At 48.1% G+C, this 25177-nt stretch overlaps 1 protein-coding gene across 1 annotated transcript; it reads left to right on the top strand.

Moving 5' to 3' along the window:
• Positions 1–2405: 2405 nt before the first annotated feature.
• Positions 2406–23777, top strand: PWP1 (PWP1 homolog, endonuclein). The gene is made up of 15 exons (XM_004589570.3): positions 2406–2600; positions 5197–5255; positions 5381–5562; positions 6899–6984; positions 7077–7173; positions 11810–11920; positions 12562–12692; positions 13299–13360; positions 15481–15577; positions 17539–17600; positions 18924–19035; positions 20291–20381; positions 20468–20589; positions 22995–23100; positions 23634–23777. Exons 1-15 carry the CDS (start codon positions 2529–2531, stop codon positions 23741–23743), a joined length of 1500 nt encoding a protein of 499 aa, XP_004589627.2. The 5' UTR covers positions 2406–2528; the 3' UTR covers positions 23744–23777.
• The last annotated feature ends 1400 nt before the right edge of the window (positions 23778–25177 follow it).

Raw genomic sequence — 25177 nt, 5'->3', positions numbered from 1 at the left:
GGGAGGAGGACATGTAGATTCCACTGGCTTCCCAGCACCCAAGACCAATTAGGAATAAGGCTTATGAGCCTAATTATACCTGGCACTTAGTGGGAAGGTGTGGCAGGAGCTTGACAGAGACCTTGGTTCAATCCTCTGGGATTTTTAACTACAAATAGAGCCAACATGTCACTGAGTACCTTTTTTTGTTTGTTTTTTTCCTGGCCTTTGGCAAAGATGCCTTCCTGAGTTAAATGTGCAATAGTTCCCTTAAAAACAAAACTATTTATGCTCAATCTCTTGCCACCCTTGTCATAAGGAACTAACAATGCCAGCTGCCGGGGGAGCTCACGGCCAGCCGAGGCTGGAAGTGGTCGAATGTCAGTTTAGCAGCATGAAAATAATGGGAGTGCTGGTGCACCTTGGGCTTGTTAACTTATGAATTCATGTAACAAAATGTATCAAGTGCTCACTCTGCAGGGGGCCCCAGGCTCCAGGCAGGGACCAGCCGCGATTTCCCAGGGAGAAGAGACACCCGGTGAGCCCACCTGGCGAGACCCTGCCAGGTGTGGGCCAGGTCACATGTACTCCTCACCTGTTCATTATTGCTACATGTAAAAAATGACCTCATAGCTTGGCGACTTGGTGCTTGATGCCAGTCACCTGTAACCTAAAAATGGTTGAAATGGTCAATTTCAGTCCCTGCGATGCGCCATAAAACAGTATGTAAGTATAAAAACAGAGTGATTTGAACCAATCATTTTATTGAACTCCCAGACTCTGCAGATCACAGTGGAGTGGGCTTGTGTCTGTTCACCACATCTGGGTCCCAGCTGGGAAGTCTCAGAAGCTCAGAAACATCAATGTCTGGGAGCTGGCGTCATCTGACGGCACTTTCACTTTCGTGTCTGGGTGAACTCAGGAAACGATCTCTAATGGAGCACCCACAGGAGTCCCCTCCATGCGGTCAAGCCTCACGTAGTGGGTCAGGGCCAACGAACCAGCCTGCATCCTGCTGATGACTTAACCTTGGAAGGGACACTCCTGTCACGTCTTATTGGTTAGACTCATCATGAACCCGCCCAGATTCAAGGCTGGCAGTGTGGTGAGAATTAAACTTTGTGTTTTGCTAGAGAGATATCAAGATTGTAGGAAACCACCTAAGGATGACAAGCTTGTTGGTGCCTTTTATGAAAAATGCCGATGGGGCCCGGCACAGTGGCCTAGCGGCTAAAGTCCTCGCCTTGAAAGCTCCGGGATCCCATGTGGGCACCGGTTCTGGTCCCGGCGGCTCCACTTCCCATCCAGCTCCCTGCTTGTGGCCTGGGAAGGCAGTCGAGGACGGCCCAATGCATTGGGACCCTGCGCCCATGTAGTAGACCCGGAAGAGGTTCCAGGTTCCGGGCTTTGGATCGGCGCGCATCGGCCCGTTGCGGCTCACTTGGGAAGTGAATCATCGGATGGAGGATCTTCCTCTCTGTCTGTCCTCCTCTGTGTATATCTGGCTGTAATAAAATGAATAAATCTTTAAAAAAGAAAGAAAGAAAGAAAAATGCCGATGGCCAGGCCACCTTCCATTCAGAAAGAAAAAAAAAAAGCCAGGCAACCCCAGGTGGGCTTAGAGAAAAAGAGTTCTGTGAGGGGCCTTCGTGAACACGTCACGTCACCTGACCTCCCAAACAGCGGGTAAGTTCTTCCCAAGCCCTTTCCCAGGCTGGCCGGCAGCAGGGGCACCGGGCAGCGTGCAGGGGGATCGCTGGCAGCGCCAGCTGTGGCTCTGCAGGTGCCTCTGGGCGTGATGTCAGGGTAGTGAGGCACTCAACCACTGGGACTCAGGCTTCCCCATCTTTAAAATGGACACAGCACTTGGTCAGGTTTCTTCACGTGCCACCCTCCCCCCATTTAAAATTTTTATTTATTTTCATCTGAAAGGCATATTTCCGCGGAGGAGAGAAAGACCTGTCTGCTGATTCGCTCCCCAAATGGCCATCTGAAGCTAGGAGCCAGGAACTTCTTCCAGGTCTCCCCTGTGGGTGCAGGGTCCCAAGCACTGGGCCATCTGCCACTGCTTTCCCAGGTGCATTAGCAGGGAGCTGGATGGGAAGTGGAGCAGCCGAGACACAAACTGGTGTCCAAGTGCGATGCTGCCCCGCCATGCAGATGCTTAACGTGCTACAGAGTCACACAGGCAAGAAAGAAGAGCTCAAAAACCCGGATCTTTGGAGCTGAAGATTTTTCCATTCTAAAGTCCTCCGAGCCCGTGACATCTTCTTACTGGGACCTTGACCCTCGCTGTCCTGCCAGACTCGGGTCCCGACAAGGACCCCGCGCGGACACCACGCCTCGCGACCTTCCCGTTGGGCGCCTCTGGATGACGTCGAAGCGGCGCCGACGCGGGCGGAGCAGGTGACGGCGCCTGCGCCGTGCGCCCTGAGGAGTCTGCGGTGTGCTGGCGGCTGTGAGCTGCGAGTGCCCGTGGCGGGTCTCTGGTCGTCGTCTTTTTTTTTTTCCTCTTCTTTTTTTTCTTTTTCGTCCTTGCGCTGGAAACCATGAACCGCAGCCGCCAGGTGACGTGCGTGGCCTGGGTCCGCTGCGGCGTGGCGAAAGAGACGCCGGACAAGGTGAGGCGCGGCCGCTTGGAGATGGGGGCGGCCTCCCGCAGATTTGCGGGGTGAGCCCTGCCTGGGGCTCCGCGTCCCGGAACACCGGCCCGGGGGTCCTCCTCACAGCCGAGTCCGCCGGCGGCGTGAGGGTGGGGTATGCCTGGGGTCCCCGGGCAGGGGGCGCAGGTGTGGGCGCTCCCGGGCTCCGCTCCCGGGCGTGGCCTGCCGGAGCCCGGCAGTCCAGCTGAGAAGACGCCGATAGCAGGTGGTGTGAGCGGTGGCAGAGCCACGGGACGGAGGAAAAGCTTCCAGAAGTCTGTAGCTGAGGGGGAGGTGAGGAAGGAACGCGGCAGCCATTGCTTCCTTGGGTTTCTAGGTGCCGTCTGCGGGCCGGGCGGTTCAGGGCCCTGGGACAGGCACGCACGGAGCTGAAGGAGTTGCCCTGGGTGGGGTTGGGGGAGTTGTAGTGTGTCCAGGGGTCTGCTCGGAATGTAGCAGACAGGCACAGGGAAGGGGGACGCAGCGGGAGTTCAAGGCCGTGAGGGATTGGAACAGCCTGCTCGGGTGCCAGGCTGGTTTACTCCCTTGTCTCCAGTGTTTGGCTTGCAGTGGGCACTCAGTTCTTAATAAAAGAGGGACAAAAAATTAACCGTGTTAAAGGTTAAGTGACGAACACTGTTGAAGTAGGACAGTTATTCAAAGGGGGCGTAAAGGAGCTGGTTGTGGCACAGCATGTTAAGCTGGCTGCCTGCAACCTGTGGGCGCAGGGCTGAACCCTGGCTGCCCCTCTATTCCAGCTGCCTGCTGATGGACTTGGGAAAGCAGCACAAGGTGGCCCAAGAGGCTGGGTGCCTGCACCCACGTGAGAGACAAAGATGCAACTCCAGGCTGCTGTTTTCTTCCTGGCCCCGCCCTGGCTGGTGCCGCCATTCCGTTGAATGGCAGGTATTGCTGTAACTCTTTCAAATGAACACATGTTTTGAAAGGGGACATTTAAATAAACATGAATAAACTTTTTCTAAAAATTCTGAGAAACCCACAAATGGAACATATGCCTCCCCAAGTCTGGGAAGAGATTTCCAGGTGGGTCTGCCCACTGAGAGCCCCCCCGGCAGTGGAGGCTACAGGAGAAAGACAGGCCTGTGCCCCTCCCCAGGTATTGGGGCTCCCTTGGCTGCCCAGGAGATGGCAGTGTGCACACCAGTTTGGAAACCATGGTTTGGCAAGTTTACAGGAAGAGGGAGTTGGATTTATTCTGTGATTTGACAAGGAAGAAAACTTAGATTAATGAAAGATGTTTGACAGATTAGTCTCAAGTAATGAAACTTTACACTGACTTGTAGTGTATCCTACAATGAAACATCTTAAGAGATTTTCTGTCGAACTGGAGGTACCCACTCCACAGGCCCAGAACTGAATTGTGTGCTTGGATGGAAAGTGGCTAGTCAGAAGTTACAGCTTAGAGATGGTGTTTAAAGGGACTGAGGTATTGGCGAGGTGAGGGAATGTTTTTGAAGTAAAAAGAGAAGCTTCGATTTTGAACTGTTAGGATGCAGAATGTCTTTGTGGACTGCTGGAAGAAATGGAAATGGAGCATAGGTTGGGAATGGTCCGCTCGGGGGTGGACGGTTGAGTCGAGATTGAACGGGGTTTGCAGGGAGATGAGCCTGCTCAGTGCATAGCAGGCAGTGGTAGCAGTGCAGGGGGAGCTAAGGAGCGGCTGCAGGGGAGAGGGAGGAGGGCTGCAGGGAAGTGGGAGGACGTTCCCTGGGGCTCCGAGGCAGTTGAGAGACCAGTTGGGCTGCCACAGAATCAGTCACGAAGTCAGGCTCTTCTAAGGTTAGGAGAGTAGAATCAGTATCATTTTCAGACAGGTGATAAGGAATCTTAATTTTCAGATGTCTAAAACTCCACTGATGTTACTTTAGAAGGTTTGAATTCATGTTTGGTTCTTATCTTTTTTAAACCTTTTATTTTCATTTTATCCAAAAGGCAGAGACAAAAACAAATCTTCCGTCTGTTGGATTCACCACCACTCCTACACGCCTTAAAGATTTGTTTATTTGTTTGAAACGCAAAGTGACAGAGGATTTCTGTTCCATCTGCTGGTTAGCGCCCCCGTTGTCCTTAGCAGCTAGGGCTGTGCCTGCCTGCAGCCGGGAGCCAGAAGCCATCCTGGGCTCCTATCCCTGGCAGAAAGCGAAGTACATGGCTGCTATCTGCCGTTTCCCAGGCACATCAGCAAGAAGCTGGGTTGGACATGTGGGGCAGGCAGGACTTGAACTACACACCCCCAGATATTACCCTGATGCTCCATAACAGCTCCCTCTGCTGTTTGACTTTCCAGACGCCCCCACAGCTGAGGTTGACTGGAAGCCAACTGGGTGGCAGGTACCACTCTGCAGGAGCCACCCACCTGCTGCCTCCAAGGCTGTGTGTTCACAGGCAGCCAATCCAACCCATGCACTCTGATACGAGATGTAACTGTCTTGAAATTCCACCAGATTCCTTCCCCTGATTCTTGATGGGCTCTCCTGAAATTGTATTTTACATGTGTTTGTAAACTTCTAATGATATTATTAAATGCACTGATGAGATGTCTGTTCTCTTATAGGTAGAGCTGAGTAAAGAAGAAGTAAAACGCCTCATTGCTGAAGCAAAGGAGAAATTACAGTAAGTTTAGGGCTGATGCTGCAGCCTGCGGTGGCATCCAGCTGCACTGTGTCTTCAGTAAAGACGACTCAGTGCCCCCGTTGCTGGGAGGGGTCACTTCTCTTCCCCTGTTTGTTTTTCCGTAGAGAAGAAGGTGGCAGTGAGGAAGAGGAGGCAGGCAGTCCTTCGGAAGGTGGCATGCAGAGTGCACGCACCCAGGCACGCCCAAGGGAGTCCCTGGAGGATGGTGACCCGGAAGACGACAGGACGCTGGACGATGATGAGCTGGCCGAGTACGACCTGGACAGATACGACGAGGATGACCCAGGTGGGATCCAGTGCATTAGATCCCCAAAACCTGCCTGGTTTGTGTTTCCTAAATGAGTGTGGAAGCTAAGGTCCCACCCACTGATCTAAAACAAAAAAAGGCATTCTGTGTTGAACGCTGCAGGTCTGAGAGGGGTTTTTTTGAGGGTTTTTGGTATGCAGTTGTGAGATCCTTGCACTTACATCCGAACACGCTTTTCCTCTGTTGTGTTCATGTCTTCCAGAGTATGTGCATTTTGAGACATTGTTTGAGCTAACTAGAAAGAGCAGCAGTGGGTGGGAAGAGAAAGGGGCAGCTGGAGCTCCGAAGTGCAGGTGTAAGCCCTGGGGGAGGGGGTGTGAACTGAGAGGCAGGAGCAGAGCGTGCTGCTTGCTGGAGGAAAGGGTGGAAAGTCGGCCCCGTGTCCGTGGGCTCCACACCTGTGGGCTCTGTTGCCGTGGCACAGATGTATGTAGACCTGCAGTGGCTGCATCGCCATGAAGAGACAGACCTTTCCTCTTGTGCTTATGCTTAGCACAATGTAGCAACAATTTACATAGTATTTATAGTATACTGCGTATTGTAAGTAATTAGAGGTGAGATAAAGAGGAAGGTGTGCATGGAATATATGCAGGTGCCATTGTCATCTTACACAGTCATGCAGCACGCCAGGACAGCTCAGTCGGATCAGACCAGGTACACAACATGGTCGGTGAGCTGGTATTGCCAGCTTCCGTGATGGTGGTGCGGGGGGTTGTTTCAGGCTCGTTCTGATGTTTTCTGAAAGGGCTTAATTTTTTAAGGTTTATTTATTTTATTGAAAGGCAGGTTTACAGAGAAAAGGAGAGACAGAAAGATCTTCCGTTCACTGTTTCACTCACCAAGTGGCCACAATGGCCAGTGCTGAGCAGATCTGAAGCCAGGAGCTTCTTCTGGGTCTCCCATGTGCGTACAGGGTCCCAAGGCTTTGCCCCAACCTTGTCTGCTTTCCTAAGCTACAAGCAGGGAGCTGGGTGAGAAGTGGAGCAGCTGGGACACATACCAGGACCCATATGGGATACTGGTGCTTGCAGGTAGAGGATTAGTCAGTTGAGCCATCATGCCAGCTCCCTAGAAGGCTTATTCTATCACTGGAAGGTTGTAAATTCTGAAACTATTAAAAATGCATCCCAAGGTTGAACATAAGCAGTTTTTAAATTCCTGCTTTTTATGTACGTTTCCTTTCACAGCTGTGCATGATTAAGGGTCAGTTCCAAAGCGGATGATTAGCGCTAAGTCCAAACATGAATGTCTTAGGAAACCTGTTTTTTGTCAAGGTGGCCGGTTTACTCATGTCATTTTATGCCTCCTTTTACAGATGCTGAGACTCTTGGGGAGTCCCTCTTGGGACTTACAGTCTATGGGAGCAATGAGCAAGATCCCTATGTTACGCTGAAGGATACGGTAAACACTGACATTTTCCAAGTCTGTTTTAAGTGTTTGAAAACCTAACGGAGTATCTCTTCTAGCCAATGATTGTTTTTCTCTCCACTCAGGAACAATATGAACGTGAAGATTTCTTGATTAAACCCAGTGACAATCTCATAGTGTGTGGCCGAGCTGAACAGGAGCAGTGCAACTTAGAGGTGCATGGTAAGTGAGATAAGTCCCTGATGAAAACATTGCCCAAGTAATAGTGAAATAGTGATGATTGTGACTCTGAAGCTGCCATAGCCCACGTGCTTTGCTGAAGTTGGTTTTTTTGTTGTCGTTGGTTTTTTTACTTATTATCATCATCATCATCATTTTGTGATGCAGTTCCACAGGCCCTGGGATTTTCCTTACCCCCTCCGCAAACCCCCTTCCCCTCCACTAAATTCCCTATATTATTGCTATAGAGTAGTTCTTCATAAACAGTCCTATGTCCGTCATTGCCGAGTCTTTCTTCTGCTTCCTGCATTCTATATTGGAGACTCTCCACTGTACTTCTAATTTGTTCCACTTCTTCACTTCTGATATATCAGCTTTCATTTGATTTATTTCCTGTGTGACATATTCCTTAAGTTCCTTGAACTGCTGTATTTTACGTGTTTCTCATTGTTGATAAAAAGCTTTATAACAAGTGTTTTGAATTCTGTATCCCCCATTTTCTCTATGTATTCCTCAGTTAACTGAGGTTGGCAAAGGCTTTTGCTCCTTTGCAGGGGAGTCTTAGTAATATTAATTGTACCTTTTACCCCTCTTTTGCTCTTGGTCATTGTATTTCTGGTTAGCAGAAACTTCTCCTTGGGGCAGGTTTCTAAGCTCTGTCACCCACAGGTCTACAGTTTGACTTACTTATTGTGGTTGGTACATGGCTGTTTGTTGACAGTCACTTGTGTTACTCCCTCCAATGAGTTCCAGGTCTAGGTTCTTTTTTTTTTTTTTTTTTTTTTTTTTTTTTTTTTTTTAAGATTTATTTATTTTTATTGGAAAGTCAGATACACAGAAAGGAGGAGAGACAGAGAGGAAGAGCTTCCGTCGATGACGCACTCCCCAAACAGCCACTACGGCCAGAACTGAGCCGACCCAAAGCCAGGAGCCAGGAGCCTCTTCCAGGTCTCCCATGCAGGTTCAGGGTCCCAACACTTTGGGCCGTCCTTGACTACTTTCCCAGACCACAAGCAGGGAGCTGGATGAGAATCGGGGCCACTGGGATTAGAACCAGTGCCCATATGGGATCCCAGCGTGTAAGGCCTAGGACTTTAGCCACTAGGTTACCATGCCGGGCCCGGGTCTGGGTTGTTATGTTAGACTTCCACCATGGTCTCCATAGCCCCAGCTCCTGGCTGGCTCACCACTCTCCACCTCCTGTGATCCCATACTGAGGCTTACACCATTGTCTATACAGCCTTTCTCCCACTTGCAGTTCGAGCAGTTCCCAGGAATAGGGAGACACCAGGTGTCCTAAATAGCTAGGTTGTTGGTGGTGCTGATCTTGCTGGAACCTGGTGGTCATTTGTCTGAGAGCCACACAGACCTGTTTTGACCCGTACGATGCCAAAGTTGGTACTATTTTCCCTGTCGAAGTTGGTTTTGTGAATTCTCCACAGCCTTCCCTGGATATTGTTCTCAGCATGTGTAGTCTGATACATCATTTTGGAACCAGGGGGTATTTTTTGGTTTTTGGTTTTTTTTCTCTTTTATGGAAATAGGCTCCTGAAAAATTTCAATAGGAGTTTTTTAAGTTTTAATCTTTGCTTTATTTACCAGTTTTTACTTTTTTTTTTTTCCTTTTTTCAGTTTTTACCTTTATTCCCACTATGGAAAATGGAAAATCTAGAAGTGAAACTACACATAAAGACAAAAGAAAAAAATGTTTGGAGGTTTATTTATTTATTTATTTGAAAGAGTTACAGGGAGAGAGGGAAAAAGAGAGAGCTCCCATCCTCTGGTTCATTCCCGAAATGACCTGTTACAGTTCAGGCTGGACCAGATGAAGCCAGGAGCCTGGAGCCCCATCTGGATTTGGCATGTGGGTGGCAAGTGTCTAGGAACTTGCACCATCTTGTGCTGCTTTTCCAGGCACATTACTGGGGACTGGATCAGAGGTATCAATCAGAATTTGAACCATCATTTATAAGGGATGCCAACATTGCAAGCAGCAGCTTAACAGGCTTAAGCCATAGTGCTAGGCTCCAGGACAGTGTGTAATGGCATCACACCGAGGTGCTGGCTTGCTGCCTGGGCTTTGTTGTGTGGCCGCTCTTCCTTCGCTGGGTTAAGACTGTACTGGATAGGCAGAGTCTCGTCCTGCTTAACCGAGTTATCTCAGATATTTCCCCTTGGCGGTACATTTTACTTTCTTCATAGTAATTCAGCACACAGCACCTTCTCTGCTTTGGAATTAAAACATCTTAACCGCTGTACCAACAGCTTTTTGATACTATAATGAAATACCCGAGGCAGGCGTCGTCTCTGGCTCACAGTTCTGGAGCTGTAAGGTGCAGGGCCCTCATCTAGTGATGGCCTTCTCACTGGCCGCGTGCCGAGGCGCACAGAGCGCCACATGGAGTGCTAGACAGCACGCCTGCCGCACCTTGCGCTCTCCCCCCCTCCTCATACAGCCACAGAGGCTCAGGCTGTGCTACTCCTTAATGAGCCCTGCCTCTAAACACCATAGTGGGATTAAGTCTTCACCTCTGTATACAGTTAACATGAGACGCTGTTGATTAAACTGCAGTGAGAGTTGGGAGGGGGCACATCGTATTCACCAATAGCAGTCAGCTGTCTCACTTCAGGGAGTGTCTGTGCCAAGGCCGGACGTAAACACCTGGCAATAATCTGAAATGGGTAATGACTTGAATTTCTAAATTCTGTTTTTCTTTTGGATAACTTCATTTGAAAGGCAGAGTGACAGAGAGAGTGGTTTCCAATGTTTCATTCCCCCAAATGGCTGCAAATGGCTGGGGCTGGCCACAGCTGAAGCGAGGAGCCTGCAGCTGCATGCTGGCCTCACCCGGTTAGCAGGCAGCTGGGTTGGAAGTGGAGCAGCTGCAATGCCAGCCCTTAGCTTTCTTCTTAAAACCCTTTCTGGTATCCAGAAATTGAAACTCAAGTAGCTTGTTTTTTGGTAATCATTGATTTTTATGCATTCTGAGGATTTTCTAGAATTTCTCCTGTGAACTCAGGATCCGAGAAGGGTTGGGAAAGAAGTTATAAAACAGTTATATTTCTGCTTACCTTCCACATTAGGTCCTCATAGGTGTTTATTTGGGTTTTAAGGGACTCTTGCAAATCGCTTCAGTTTATCTGTGTTCAAGAATAATTCCACGATTGCATTTGGAAGCTGATCAGAATGTGGAACCGACATGACTAACACAGATAATGTAAAGAATTGTCACCAGTTTTTTATGATTTTTTTTCAGGACTGCCTTTCCCTTCAACATTCATTCTTGTAGATAGAAAGTTAGACAGCTAATCACAGGATATATCCCCGAAGCCTAGGGCTGAGCAGCTTTAACAAGCAATAGTGAGCTTATTTTGTGATTACTATTTCTTAATAAAAAGTATGACTCTTATCAGTATTTCACTGTATCATTTTTTTTTTAAGATTTATTTATTTTTATTACAAAGTCAGATATACAGAGAGGAGGAGAGAGAGAGGAAGACCTTCCGTCCGATGATTCACTCCCCAAGTGAGCCGCAACGGCCAGTTCTGTGCCGATCCGAAGCCGGGGACCAGGAACCTCTTCCGGGTCTCCCACACGGGTGCAGGGTCCCAAAGCTTTGGGCCGTCCTCCACTGCTTTCCCAGGCCACAAGCAGGGAGCTGGATGGGAAGTGGAGCTGCCGGGATTAGAACCGGTGCCCATATGGGATCCCGGGGCGTGTAAGGCCTAGGACTTTAGCTGCTAGGCCACTGTGCCAGGCCCCTGTATCATTTTTTTAAGAAGACTTTTTAGTCACTCATTTTTAACATTTTTGCTCCTTTTTTAAAAAAGACATTTTTGTTTGAAAGGCAGAGTTACACCAGAGGAGAGATGAGGAGAGTGTGCCATCTGCTGGTTCACTCCCTAAATGGCCACAGTGGCCGGAATTGAACTGGGCTGAAGCCAGGCGCCTGCTCAGGGTCCCCCACATGGGTGCGGGGTCCCAAAGACTTAGGCCATCCTCCACTGTTTTCCCACATATAAGCAGGCAGTGGAATCAGAAATGGAGTGGCTAGGACTTGAACTGGTACTTGTGGGATGCTGGCAGTATAGGCAGAGGCTCATCCTGCTATTCCATGGCACCAGTCCTCAGTTTTGCTCCTTTATAACTGAATATGGAAGAGCTAATTCTGTTAGTTGTCTTAAGTCTAAAAGAGTGTCCTCAAGAGCTTTGTGTGTCGTTGGTCTTCGTAAGTCAGAGTAATTTTTGAAAAATATTTAGAGTTCTAGATACATGCAGTGCTATTTTGTTTGTTCTTTTTGGCTTATAATCAACTAAATCTTTAGAAAATAAATAGAAACTAGTGAGCACTGTTTGTGGAGTTGTCTTCCATAGTGACCTGGAAGACAGGACCATTTACCTGGCAGGCATGCAGTGGAGTATCTGTCAGTATTTGTGTTTGAGGCTGCCATGTGATAACAGCATATTCAATTTTATGCAGATTTCTCCCTCATGGTAATGACTAGAACGCCTTGTTCATGTAATCAAGCATGTCTCACATTACCCACGGTGACGCCCATTGTTTTGCTAGAAGTCGGTGCCTTTCTGTGAAATATGATGTCTCTTTCAATAAAGTCTCTTTTCTCAATTGTTTTCAGTTTATAATCATGAAGAAGACTCTTTCTACGTCCACCATGACATCCTGCTGTCTGCCTATCCTCTGAGTGTCGAATGGCTGAACTTTGATCCCAGCCCCGATGACTCTACTGGTAAAGGAGCCTTGGTCCTCTGGTTTTTCCTAGCTTTATAAAGTCATATTCTCTGCGTGCTTTCAGAATTGTTGCTAGGATGAAGTTAGTGTTGTTTTTTGTAATAGTCATGTAGTTCCAACAACTCTTGGAGGTTCATTTTTCCCAGACTCAAGCTAAGCTCATGAGCTGGTGGCTCCACTCTAGGGTAAAGGCCAGGGCTGGAAGAACTGTTCAGGACCGTAAACACCCAGTTCCGGGTGGCTTCTGCATCCCTTGTTACCAGCTAGAGTTTGGTGGCATTTTCCCAGTTTCAGAAAGCTTCGTGTAAAACTGAAATCAAGAGGCCTGTTTACAGTTAGTGAGGGTCTCCGGTCAGTCTGTGTAGCCACACTCTGTCCTTGTGTAAAAATCACTGGCCAACTTGACATCCATCTGTTTACATTTGTTCCTTAAATCTGACCTGATCCTTGTCCTCCGAGCAGCCTGTGCAGGAGGGCGCGGGACACGGGCCCCCAAGGTACAGCGCTTGATGTGGGTCAGGGCTGTCTGAGAAGTACTGTCTAAGCTGTGACACAGTCAGTGCAGTGTAATGGGCTAGAGTAGAAGACGTGTTTGTCTTTTTTCCTTAGAAATCACAAGTGTGTTGTTTCCTCCTATAGGAAATTACATTGCTGTGGGAAACATGACCCCTGTGATTGAAGTTTGGGACCTTGATATAGTGGACTCTTTAGAGCCAGTCTTCACACTTGGAAGTAAGCTTTCAAAAAAGAAGAAAAAAAAGGGAAAGAAGGTAAAGATGTTACTGGATACTTACACTCTTTTGATATGTACCAGTAAGTTAATGATGGATGCTAGAGTAATAAAAACATAGGCTTCTTCATGACTCTTGGTAGAAGAGGTTGAGTAGTGGTGACGTTACTGTTATTTGTAGTTTCAACAAGCCAATCCCAGGAAAATTTATTTCTGGTTGCGTAAAGCTCCATGCATCTGTTACTCTCATCTCGGGATGTGATTCTCCACAGGAATAGTAGCATTGCATACTCATATGCTAGTTTGAACTTTGAAGAAAATTGCTATGTATCTTTGATTAGGTCGCATATAAATATGTTTGTATGCATTTTTGGTAGCTTTTAATGTTAGGCTTTATTGGGGGAGTGGGGTGAGGCACAATAGTGATACTTCGAGAACTAAAGACATAAGTTAAGAACTACTATCTTCCCAATCCAGGACTTTTATTATGGATACCTAAAGTAATAGGGGATGGTTCTTTAGTTCCTGAAGTAACTTACGGTCATATCAAAACAATAATCTTAAGAGTTAAAAGATCTTGCAAGTGGGCTAGAGGAACTCTCTGTAGGAACTAGAATACAAAGAATAATCACGGTATTTCTTGCAGAGTTCCTCAGCAGAAGGCCATAGTGATGCCATCCTTGACCTCTCCTGGAATAAGCTAATCAGGTATGAAGAAGTAACCCCTGAGTGACTGTGGAAGGTGGCCATTGTGGCATGACTTGATGCCCATACCCGTATGTCTCCTTATGCTGTGGGCCGTGCCCTCCCTGGTTCCTCGCCTGCAGGACCACTGCCCATGCACCTGTGCATCACCTGCCAGCTCAGCGCTCGGGGCATCTACTGACCAGCCGCCCCCCTCCCCGCAGGAAAGAGGTGCCCCTGCTGCAGTACGATGTGCTCCTTCCACTGCATTGGGCTTTTAAAAAATGATTTTATTTTTAATATTGTTTACATGGTGGAGGGGATACTCACCCATGTGGGCCTCCAGTTAGGGTGAGGAGAGTCAAGGTATGGAGGAAGGTGGTGGGACGAACTTTGCAGTTCTTTTTCTTATGTTTGCAGAGGGACATGGGGAGGGGACCACTCTTTGCTGTCTCATCCACATAATCTGGATATTTTTTCTTTAAATTGTGATAAAATATATGTAACAGTTTAATGCTTTAACCAGTCCTAAGTTTAGGGCTTGTGATACCTTCGCTGTTGTGAGCCATCCCCCCCGTCCGTCTCTTCATGAACGGCTACACCCTTCAAATACTAATGCTTCAGACAGACACTGGCCCTTCCCCAGGTGCCGCGACCACTGCTGCGCTTGCAGTGTCTGAATCTGACTTTCCCAGTACTTGCTAGGAATGGGATCATGCAGTGTTTATTGTGACTGGCTTATTTCAGGTAATAGTAAATGTCTTCCAGTTCATCCATTTGGTGACGTGTTGGTTTCCTAAGGCTGGGTGATAGTCTATTCTGTACAGATGCCAGGTTGTATTCACGCATTCAGCAGTAGACACGTGGCTAGCTTGCACTGTGCGGCTGTTGGGAATGCTGCTGCTCTGAATGGGAGTGTACAAGTGTCTGGTAGGGTTTCTGCTCACTTGTTTGGCGTATGCACCCAAAAATGTTACTGCTGAATCTTGATGTTTTGTGAGGTGACACTGTGCAATTTTCCACTTTTGTTCGCACTGATAGTGCATGCAGGATCCCAGTTTCTCCAGTGTTTACTTCCTGGTTTTCTGTCCCTCACTTTTCCAGGAGGTGTGAAGTGGTTTCTCATTGTGGCTTTGGCTTACACTTTTGAATGAGGAACTGAATTATCACGTGATCAACTCTAGGAGAAGCTTCTGTTTGGCTCTTCCTAATTTTTAGTTGTGTTGTTGATGTTATATTGTGGTTCCTTACAAAGTCTGGATATAAATCTCTTATGAGTTACAAATGTTTTCTCTCATTCATGGCTGTCCTTTCAGTTTTGTTGTTGTTTTTATTTATTTATTTATTTATTTATTTTTCACGATTTATTTTGTCTACTTGAAAGGCAGAGTTGGGGGTGGTGCGGAGAAGCAGCTCTTCCATCGGCTGGTTCACTCCCCGGATGGCCACAAAGGCCGGAACCAGGAACCCAGAGGCTCTCCAGGCCTTCCACATGGGTGCAGGGGCTCGGGTACTTACGCCATCCTCCACTGCTCCTCCATTTATGCCTGTAGCCCATGTTGAGTTTGTGTGTGTGTGTAAAGCCCACCTGATTGTGTGACCTAAGAATATTCAGCTATTCCTGAACTGATATTTGGAAAGATTTCTTCGCCCCGTTGAACACTAATTTTCCCTGCCCCTGTCAGAAGTCAATAGCTGTAAATGCAGGGTTTTAATCTGGACTCCACGTGCTTACCTTGCCCAGAACATTACTGTCATTACTGTAGCTTTTTGCTAAGTTTTGACATTGGAAACTTCATAGTTTTGCTCTTATTTTTCAGGATTATTTTGGTTAGTGTGGACCCTTGCATTTCCAAATTAATTTCAGAATTGTCATTTTCTGTTAAAAAAAAAAAATCGCTGATCTTTGAGCGGGCTGACTGTGCTGTAGATGTTTCTGCGTAGCAAGGTTAACCCTTCCCGTACATGAACATGGCACGTCTTTCCAATTATTGAAGCATTCTGATATCTACATCTTTTATAGTTGCATTATATTTGTCTTGCATTTCTTTTGTTAAATTTAGTAAGTATTTTATTGTTTTTGATGGAATCCCTTTCTTAATGCTCTTAATCTTTTAAAAATTCATCTAATTTTTTTTTCTCAGAAACGTGTTGGCAAGTGCGTCAGCAGACAACACTGTAATTCTGTGGGACATGTCTGTGGGAAAACCAGCAGCTAGCCTCGCTGTGCACACAGACAAGGTAAGTGATTTTTAAATCTTTATTTGTTAAATATTTATTGTAAAGGTATATTTACAGAGAAAGGAGAGACAGGAAAAGATTTCCCCTCTGCTGGCTCACACCCTACATGGGCGCAACAGCCAGAGCTGAGCCAGTCCCAAGCCAGGAGCTTTTTCCAGGTCTCCCACGTGGGTGCAGGGTCCCAAGGCTTTGGGCCATCCTCTATTGCTTTCTCAAGCCACAAGCAGGGAGCTGAACAGGAAGTGGAACAGCTGGGATACGAACTGGCACCCATATAGGATCCTAGCACTTGCAAGGGGTGAATTAGCCAATTGAACCATCATTCTAGGCCTATTAAATTTTTATATTTTGAAAGCAGAGAGCTCTTGGCCCAGCACAGTGGCCTAGTGGCTAAAGTCCTCGCCTTAAGCACACTGGGATCCCATATGGACGCCGGTTCTAATCCTGGCAGCTCCACTTCCCATCCAGCTCCCTTGTTGCGGCCTGGGAAAGCAGTTGAAGACGGCCCAGAGCACTGGGACCCTGCACCCGCGTCAGAGAGACCTGAAAGAGGCTCCTGGCTTCGAATTGGCTCAGCTCTGAGTATTGCACTCACTTGGGGAGTGAATCATCGGATGAAAGATTTTCCTCTCTCTCCTCTCTGTATGTATGACTTTGCAATAAAAAGTAATAATAACTTTTTAAAAAGCAGAGAGCTCTTCTGCCCACAACTGTCAGGGTTGGGCCAGGCCAAAGCTGCAGCCTGGATCTCATTTGGGTCTTCAGGTGGGTGGCAGGTACCCAGGCACTTCGTCCGTCACCTGTTGTCTCCTAGGACAGGCTTTAGCAGGAAGCTGAAATGGAAACTATAGCCTCCAATCCAGGCATGGCTATGGGCACAGCGAGCAGCATCAAAACTGCTTCAGCAAACACCCTCCCCAAGGCATGGCGCTTTATTGGATAAAAGAGGTTCTGGGAAATCGAGCAGAATAATCTCAGAATTTTTATATGGATGTTTGTAGTTTACAGAGTACTTTTTCACATGTTATCTTACTGGATCTTAACGTTGCTGTTCTAGGATTTATGTGTTTGGAAGGCAGAGTTAACAGAGAGGGAGAGGAGAGAACAAGACCCAGGCACTTTGGGCCATGTGCTGCCTTCAGCAGGGAGCTGGATCCAAAGTGGACCAGCCAGTACTCAACCCAGAGCACATGTGGGATGGGGGCGGTTCAGGCGGTGGCTTAATCCATGTGCCACAGTGCCAGTCCCAAAAACGACAGTGAAAATTGAAAACGTAAAAGCTTTCTTACTGTAAAACCCTCAGGGGTCCAGTGTGCTGGTGCGTACCTGGGCCCTCGGCTTGTGGCCTGGCCCACTTGGGTTTGGTCACTCCCTCATTCTTTCCAAACATCTTTTCACAATTGAGGCACCCGCATATTCTGCCAAACATCTTGGGGAATGGTATGTTATATCTGTTTAAGTGTCAGCTTTTTCCTTTTTTAAAATGTATTTACTTATTTGAAAAGCAGAGCTACAGGGAGAGATTCTCTTTTCTGGTTTGTTCCTCAAAAGGCACTCACGCACCTAAAGGCTGCGGTGCAGGACTTAAAACCTGAGATTCCATCCAGATCCCCGCGTGGGTGGCAGGGCCATGCCCTTGGACCATCCTCTGCTGCTTTCCCAGACACTTTAGTGTGGAGCCGGACAGGAAGTGGAGCAGCTGGCATGCGAGCTAACACCCACAAGGTGCTGGTGTTGCAAGCAGCAGCCTAACCCTCTGCACCTCGATGCCAACCCAGCTGCAAGTGCCAGCTTTTGCGTGAGAGAATGAGTTGCCCTTTGACAGTACGGGACATTTTTGTTTCTTCCAAATTCCCAAGGGAAGAGTGTGGAGAGACACTGCCAGTTCGTTCTTGCTGTAATTAGGTCATTTGAAGCAAAGCAAACAAGCATCAATGTCCTTTTATCTTTCCTTTTTTTAGGTCCAGACTCTGCAGTTTCATCCATTCGAAGCCCAGACTTTGATATCTGGATCGTATGATAAGTAAGTGGTTATTCCTACTATTTTTGTCCTTTTAAATGTATTCAGAAATACCCCTTGGTATTTCTGAGGTAGCATAGAAGACTACTACTGCTGTACCTACGTTTTGAAATAGATAGCACTGCTTCTTTTTCCTCTTAGTCTGTGGCCCTTTCAGTCTGCAAAGAAGTGTTGTTCTGGTTTAATAGCCGAACTATAGCAACCAGCAATTTGATTGTTAGAGGGGATAGTAGCTTTTGTGTGAAAACATCCCCAAAGTCAGTGACTTAAAACAGTAAAGTTACTTCTGATGGCTTTCTGGGGCTGCGGTGGTCTAGGCTGGGCTACCGCACTGTGGCCTTTGTAGACCCTACCAGGGAGTCTCAGCTCTCGGTAACCAGCGGCTGGCCAGTTCTCTTTCCCATAGCAAAGTCAGAAGCGCCAGGAGAGCTAAGCTCACAGTGAGAACGCTCCTTGTTCTCTCCCTGTGCCTTACGGGAAGAAATCCCATGTCACGTGGCAGAGGGCAGGCGCTGAGAAGTGAGGAGGTGGGCCGCCACAGCCGGCAGCCAGAGGCACAGGTCGCCATGGGCTCCCATTCCAGACGGGCTGTGGGGGTGGCTGGCACGGCAGGTGGAGGCTCTGCGCAGCTCGTGGTCGTCCTGTATCCCTCCCTCTTCAGGGGAGAAGTGTGTTTACATTTTTCAGTTCTCACTCAAGAGGATTCTACTAGGTACCCTCAACATAAAAACCTGCTTATTGAGCCCCCAGTGTGATCCAGGCTTGAGGTCTGACTCTCAGCTCTCTTAGGAAGAAATCAGAGGCTGTCCTTGACTTTGGGAATAGGCGTCACTTTGTAGGCGGAAGGTCACTTAGTGGATAGCCGCCAGTGTCTTCACATGACAGGACCAGAAACTACCAATTCTGAAACTCAAACAGTTTAACACCATGGTGTTTAAATCCTAAAGCAGGCTTCCAATGATGGAATTTTGACTTCACCATGTTTGTTTTATTACTGTTTCATTACACATAAAAGACACTCGGGATGTGAGGGTGATCTGGCTGCGACATCTGTCACCCCATTGATTGCCAGGGTTGATTCGGCTGATGTGGCTGGCTAGGCGGGTGTCCCCTTCCTCCCTCACCGCTCCATGTGCGTCCCTCCCGAAGCCGCGCGCTCAGTCGAAGAGGACAACCACCCCCGCTAGAGGAGGACCGGTCTTCGGTCAAGGGTGTACGAGTAGCTGCACTCCCCTGCTAGAACCTCCAAACAAGCTCTGAAGGTCCATAAAAGACATTTGAAGCCCTGACTCTGACAACCCTCCCTTTGCCCGAATGTGTCCCCAGATCGGTGGCTTTGTATGACTGCCGGAGTCCAGATGACAGCAATCGGATGTGGCGCTTCAGCGGACAGATTGAGCGAGTGACTTGGAACCACTTCTCTCCCTGCCATTTCTTGGTAAGTCTGTGTGTGGTACTCTATGGTTTTCCCAGTTTACCAGTAACATTTTCATTTCGCTGTGGAGAAAGCTTTCACTGAACTATTTGAGCATTAGGGTTGACCAAATGTCACACTAAAATAAGTGAACATGTAAATTATTTGCTAATTGTCAGTCATGTCAAAGTATGCCACATTTTATTTAACACTTTAGATCATTTTACTTAAAGTACTCTTTGAAATACATAGTATCCGTTTTTTTGAATAGCTGAGTCAGTTCATGATACTCTTCTATTTAATTCCTCATGCTTAAGTGGCGCGCTGGTGACGAGAGCGCGCCTTTGTGGTTAGCAGCCACCGTCTCCCAAGGAACAAGAAGTGAGCAGCCGTTCCGTAATGACCCTGATTGTCTGCACTGAGGCAGCACTCCACGTGGCCTGCAAACATCCCACTGATGGCTTAATCCCTCAAGGGGATTTGACCTGGAAGGGAAGCTTAATTAAAGAAGCTATAATACATCCAGGTTTCGAGTTTTCCTAGAATAGTCATGTGGTGTTTTATAAAGAGGGAGTTTCCTTAAAGATCTGCTCAGGTTCCTGACATACCTCAGCACAGGCCTCTGCTGTCAGTGCACTGCTCTTTAAACATTTTCTCTTGAAAATAATTAACATGTAATACAGAATATGGCGTAGTCTCTGAACACCTGTGTAAGTTGGCCTACCATGCAGTTAAACTTCCCACTTCACTTTTTCCCCTTTCATGGTGGAGCCCGCCCACTCCTCTTCCTTCCTTACACATCCCTCTGCCGCACAGTTGGCCCCAGAGCTCACCCCCTCCCTCCCTGTGTGATACCCACTTCCGGCCTCTTAGCTCTCGCGCCGAGTGCATGCATGACTCCCCGCACACACTGGCGGTGACTGGGAATGTGTCACTCAGCCACCGTCTCACTCCGCCTGTAGAAACCTGCTCTTATTGTCACACTGCCAAGTGTGTCACCTGTGCCCATGGGGATGTGACTCTCACCTTTGTGCTTCCACATCCCATCTCCAGCCCGCCCAGCGCCGCGCCATGCTCCTGGCTGTCTCCCTCATGGGCACATCAGAGTGGGTTTATAGGTCCCTGACATAGCTCTTCCAGAAGTAATCCTTTATGTCCACACGCACAGTAGTAAGCTCCACAGATGAGTTGCATTTGCTATGATTTATTCTGCAATGCTTTTTCCTGTTGCTGAATTCTGTGTGGTCACATAGCTGACTGTACCCCTCCTGCCTTCCAGGCCAGTACAGATGACGGCTTTGTGTACAATTTGGATGCACGTTCAGACAAGCCAGTTTTTACACTTAATGCACACAATGATGAAATCTCCGGTGAGTAAGAATAGCGTTTGATTCTGTCCACCTAGGAGAAAGTAAATCTATTTCAAGGTGAGAGTCTGACCTGATCTCTTCCTCAGGACTCGATCTCAGCAGTCAGATCAAGGGCTGCCTTGTGACTGCGTCAGCAGACAAGCACGTGAAGATCTGGGACATCCTAGGAGACAGGCCGAGTCTCGTTCACTCCAGGGACATGAGGATGGTAAGGATTTGCTCGGGTCTCTTAGTTTTCTGTTTCTCACCCAAACTGCTTGTCCTTCTCTGGAAATCACTGCATTTAATAATATGGATGATTGGGAGGCTAATTTTGATGGGGACTTTTTGACTGAGGACAATTTTAAATGACGTTCTAGTTCGTGTTCCACTTCGCGTGACTACCGGGTGTAAGGTAAGCCCAAGGAGGGTGGAGAGACTGCTTTTCCAGAACACAGTTGAAGCAGCCATATCTTTTTTCCTCCCTAAAAAATCATGATGCTTAGCACACCATAAGCATTGGATCAGTTTATCACACCACTGTTGTAGAACTAATTTATTGTAAGCTAGCAAACCGCAACCAACCTGGTAGGGGGCCAGTGCCACGCAGCACTGGGTTAAGCCTCCACTGATGGCAGTTTCCCATATGGGCACCAGCTCATGTCTTGGCTAGTTCCACCTTTTTAAAAAAAAAGATTTGTTTATTTTTATTGGAAAGGCAGATATACATAGAGGAGGAGAGACAGAGAGGAAGATCTTCCGTCGGATAGTTCAATCCCCAGGCGGCCGTAACAGCTGGAACTGAGCCAATCCAAAGCCCAAAGCAAGTAGCTTCTTCTGGGTCTCCCATGTGGGTACAGGGTCCCAAGGCTTTGGGCCAACCTCAACCGCTGTCCCAGGCCACAAGCAGGGAGCTGGATGGGAAGCAGGGCCTCCGGGATTAGAACCGGCGACCATATGAGATCCCGGTGCATGCAAGGTGAGGACTTTAGCCACTATGCTATCGTTCTAGGCCCGGCTAGTTCCACTTCTAATCCAACTCCCTGCTAATGGCCTGTGAAAGCAGCAGCAAATGGCCCAATCCTTGGGGCCCTGCATCCATGTAGGAGACCCGGAAGAAGCCCCTGGCTTCTGACTTTGGACTGGCCCAGTTCCAGCCGTTGTGGCCTTCTGGGGAGTGAACTAGCAGATGGAAGATCAATCACTCTTTCTCCTTCTGTAACCCAGCCTTTCAAATAAAAATTTAAAAATAAAAACAACCAGGTGAACACCTATTGTATGCCAGGCACTGAGTTAGATTGCAGAATACAACATAGCTGTTGTGTATGTGTGCATTAGTAACTCAGGGAAAGGCAGAGGTCCAGGTTGCAGAGACAGTTCCTCCATGTATTGGTTCACTCCCCAGATGGCCACAGTTGCCAGGGCTGGCCAAGTGGAACCAGGAGCCTCACCTGGCTCTCCCATGTAGGCACTGGGACTCAAACTGGTGCCTGCGTAGGTAGCAGCTGATGGTTTCCTCACTGTGCCACAGCACCAGCCCAGGAATGTTCCTATAGTATGATCCAGGCTTACATGTAAATGCCTAATTCCTTAAGTTTGAATCCAGAAAATTATATCCCAAATTACAATAAGTGGTTTTTTTCTTGTCAATATTTTCTGTAATACACCAGTATTATCAAAATGGAAGCATTATAGGCTTGAAAATGGTTATTATTCATGCCTGGTAGTATCACTGTCAGGAGAGTGAAGGCTTACAGAATATATACCAGTAGGGCCTAGCGGCGTGGCCTAGCGGCTGAAGTCCTAGGCCTTAACCGCCGGGATCCCACAGGGGCACCCGTGTGGGAGACCCGGAAGAGGTTCCAGGTTCCCGGCTTCGGATCGGCACACACCGGCCATTGCGGCTCACTTGGGGAGTGAACCATTGGACGGAAGATCTTCCTCTCTGTCTCTCCTCCTCTCTGTATATCTAGCTGTAATAAAATGAATAAATCTTTAAAAAAAAAAAGATTTATTTATTTTATTACAAAGTCAGATATACAGAGAGGAGGAGACAGATATACAGAGGAGGAGAGACAGAGAGAAGATCTTCCATCCGATGATTCACTCCCCAAGTGAGCCGCAACGGCCGGTGTGTGCCGATCCGAAGCCGGGAACCTGGAACCTCTTCCGGGTCTCCCACACGGGTGCAGGGTCCCAAAGCTTTGGGCCGTCCTCGACTGCTTTCCTAGGCCACAGGCAGGGAGCTGGATGGGAAGTGGAGCTGCCGGGATTAGAACCGGCGCCCACATGGGATCCCGGGGCTTTCAAGGCGAGGACTTTAGCCGCTAGGCCACGCTGCCAGGCCTTAAAATAAATAAATCTTTAAAAAAACAAGAATATATACCAGATTAGAGTGATGAGGAAATCCCTGACAGATGGTGAGGCAGCCGAGTGGTTAGAAGCACACGCGTCCTCCCAGGCTGGCCACTGGCCTGAAGGCAACTGGCTCAGATCACAGGAAATGAGAGCCGGCTTTGTGGTGGGTTCTGGGAAACCCATTCAGTGGGTCCTACAATAGATCCTCAGCAGGAAGAATGTTCCAGATGAATGGGCCATGCAAACTCTGAGATCGCTGTCTTGTTTCTCCCTCAGGGAGTTCTCTTCTGTTCCTCCTGTTGCCCTGACTTACCGTTTATTTATGCCTTTGGAGGTCAGAAAGAAGGGCTTCGGGTCTGGGATATAAGCACCGTTTCTTCAGGTAAGAATCTGTTTTCCTGCTCTTTCCACGTGAGTTCTAGAAGTACTAATATCAGAACGTGGCTTACATAGACTATATCACCGAGGTAGTGCATGTTAAGACAGGATCCAGTGGAACTGTGCACAGGGGCTTCTCTTCACAATGTAAATGCATGTAGAACATTTGAAAAAAGTCTTAAAGCTGTTCGGAGAAAGCAGGTAGGACATGCACTAAGATCTCTGACAGTGGTCCTTGCCTGCCCCCGCCCCCAGTTACCAGGGTGAGTGAGTCTGCCCTTTGCTTGGTTCTCCTACACCCCGCTCCCTCAGATCCGGGCTGCGCCCTTCTGCCTGCGAGGTGAGGGGGCTCGTGCTGCTGGTGACCCCGAGGGCTTCCTTCTGGGTTACTTGCTTTCCCACTTGAAAAGTGACACTTGAGTATTTAGTTTTAGAACCAGCATAGAGTGCGTCATTGCTCTGTTCCACATTCAGTGACTTTATATTATGGATGCTAATTTCCTGACCTGATAGTCTTGGTGACGTACTGTGTTTCAGTAAACGAAGCATTTGGAAGACGAGAGCGGCTTGTTCTCGGCAATGCAAGAAGCTCATCTGTGAGTGGCCCTTTCGGGAGCAGGAGCTCAGAGACGCCCATGGAGTCATGATGAAGGTCACGGGGTTTGTCAGAGCTGCAGCCACGCAGGAGGACTGAAACACAGCTTGGGGCCTGCGGCAGCTGCACCTGCGCCGTTCCCAACAGTGCGGGCACAGGCTCCTTCAAAGGGAGAATAAAAAAGGTTTTTCATAATTCCTTAAACATGCTGTCAGTTTTAGAATGCTCAAAGGGCCTCCACATGGAAAGGTTGTGAGTGGCAAAGACCTCACGTGACTGGGACCCACAGACTGCCCGCCTGCCTGCTCTGGATTGGTGCTCATGAGCTCTCCTGAGTCCTGAACGGTGTGCCCTTCAGGACCAGCATGGCGCTCGGTGAGACCCACGACTGTTCTCCTCAAACACTGATGCCTGTTCCTGCCTGCTGCTCAAGACAGTGTACAGAAACGATCTTCGCTTTCCACCTAGTAAGGGACAATTCCAATTACAGACCAACTTGTTAAATGTGAATTTCAGCAGGCCCTAGAAATTGGTTTTATTTATAATACCTCACTCTAACTTGGCAGAGTAGACAAGCCATCAAACCCTAAACCATTGGTATGTCCCATGTAATTCCTAAATAGGCCTCTCAATAAGAATGTATTAAGTGTATTACATAGACATTTGGGGAGGCAGGTATTCAAGACAAGTAAATTATAAAACAGACAAAACATCCGAGCAGGTATCCCAGCTGGGGCTCACAGATGACCTGTGCATACCTCCCGTTTCTCGCTGGCAGGGAGCGCAGGAGGAGCCGGAGAGCATGTAGGCCGCACCCAGGCGGGACCTGGGACAGGTAGCCAGGACAGGAGAGGCAAAGATCCCGAGAGAGGGGCATGCTGGGAAATGACCCGTCATAGTGTGCTGGTTTTCTTTCCAGACACTTGCCAATTTTTATGTTGTAGGAAGTGAGAAACTTTACCCAAAAAGAAGCTGAAAGATGTAGCAAAGCATTCAGCAGTCTCAATTCTGAAAACTTAAGGATCTCAACTGAAAATAGTCTGATCTCTATGACCCAAGCTGCTCTCTACAAGTTGAGGTGACCCTCATCAGAGCCAGCTCTGTGCCACAGCAGGTAAAGCTGCAGCCTGCCGTGCTGACATCCTGTATGAACCCTGACTCGGCTCCCTGCTAATGTCCTGGGAAAAGCAGAAATGCTTGGGCCCTTGCCATCCATGTGGGAGACCCAAATGAACTCCAAGCTCCTGGCTCTGGGCCTGGCTCTGCACTGGCCATTGTGGCTGTCTGGGGGAGTGTCTGTCTCTTCTCTGGTATTCTCTCCAAACAAGTCTAAAAAAATCTGAATCCCAGCTTTGAATGAACTCGGTGTTTGAATGAACTGAAGGGTCTCCAGTTGCCAGAGGCTAGAGTGGTAACTCTGAAAGGCTCTGAAAGGATCATTTTATTTCATCTGTAGCTTCTAGAGTGTCTCCTACATAATTTGTCA

Source organism: Ochotona princeps, chromosome 15 (assembly GCF_030435755.1).
Source record: "Ochotona princeps isolate mOchPri1 chromosome 15, mOchPri1.hap1, whole genome shotgun sequence".
Classification (NCBI taxonomy): domain Eukaryota; kingdom Metazoa; phylum Chordata; class Mammalia; order Lagomorpha; family Ochotonidae; genus Ochotona; species Ochotona princeps.
The sequence above is the reverse complement of the archived record's forward strand: the minus strand, read 5'-3'. Positions and strand labels throughout refer to the sequence as shown.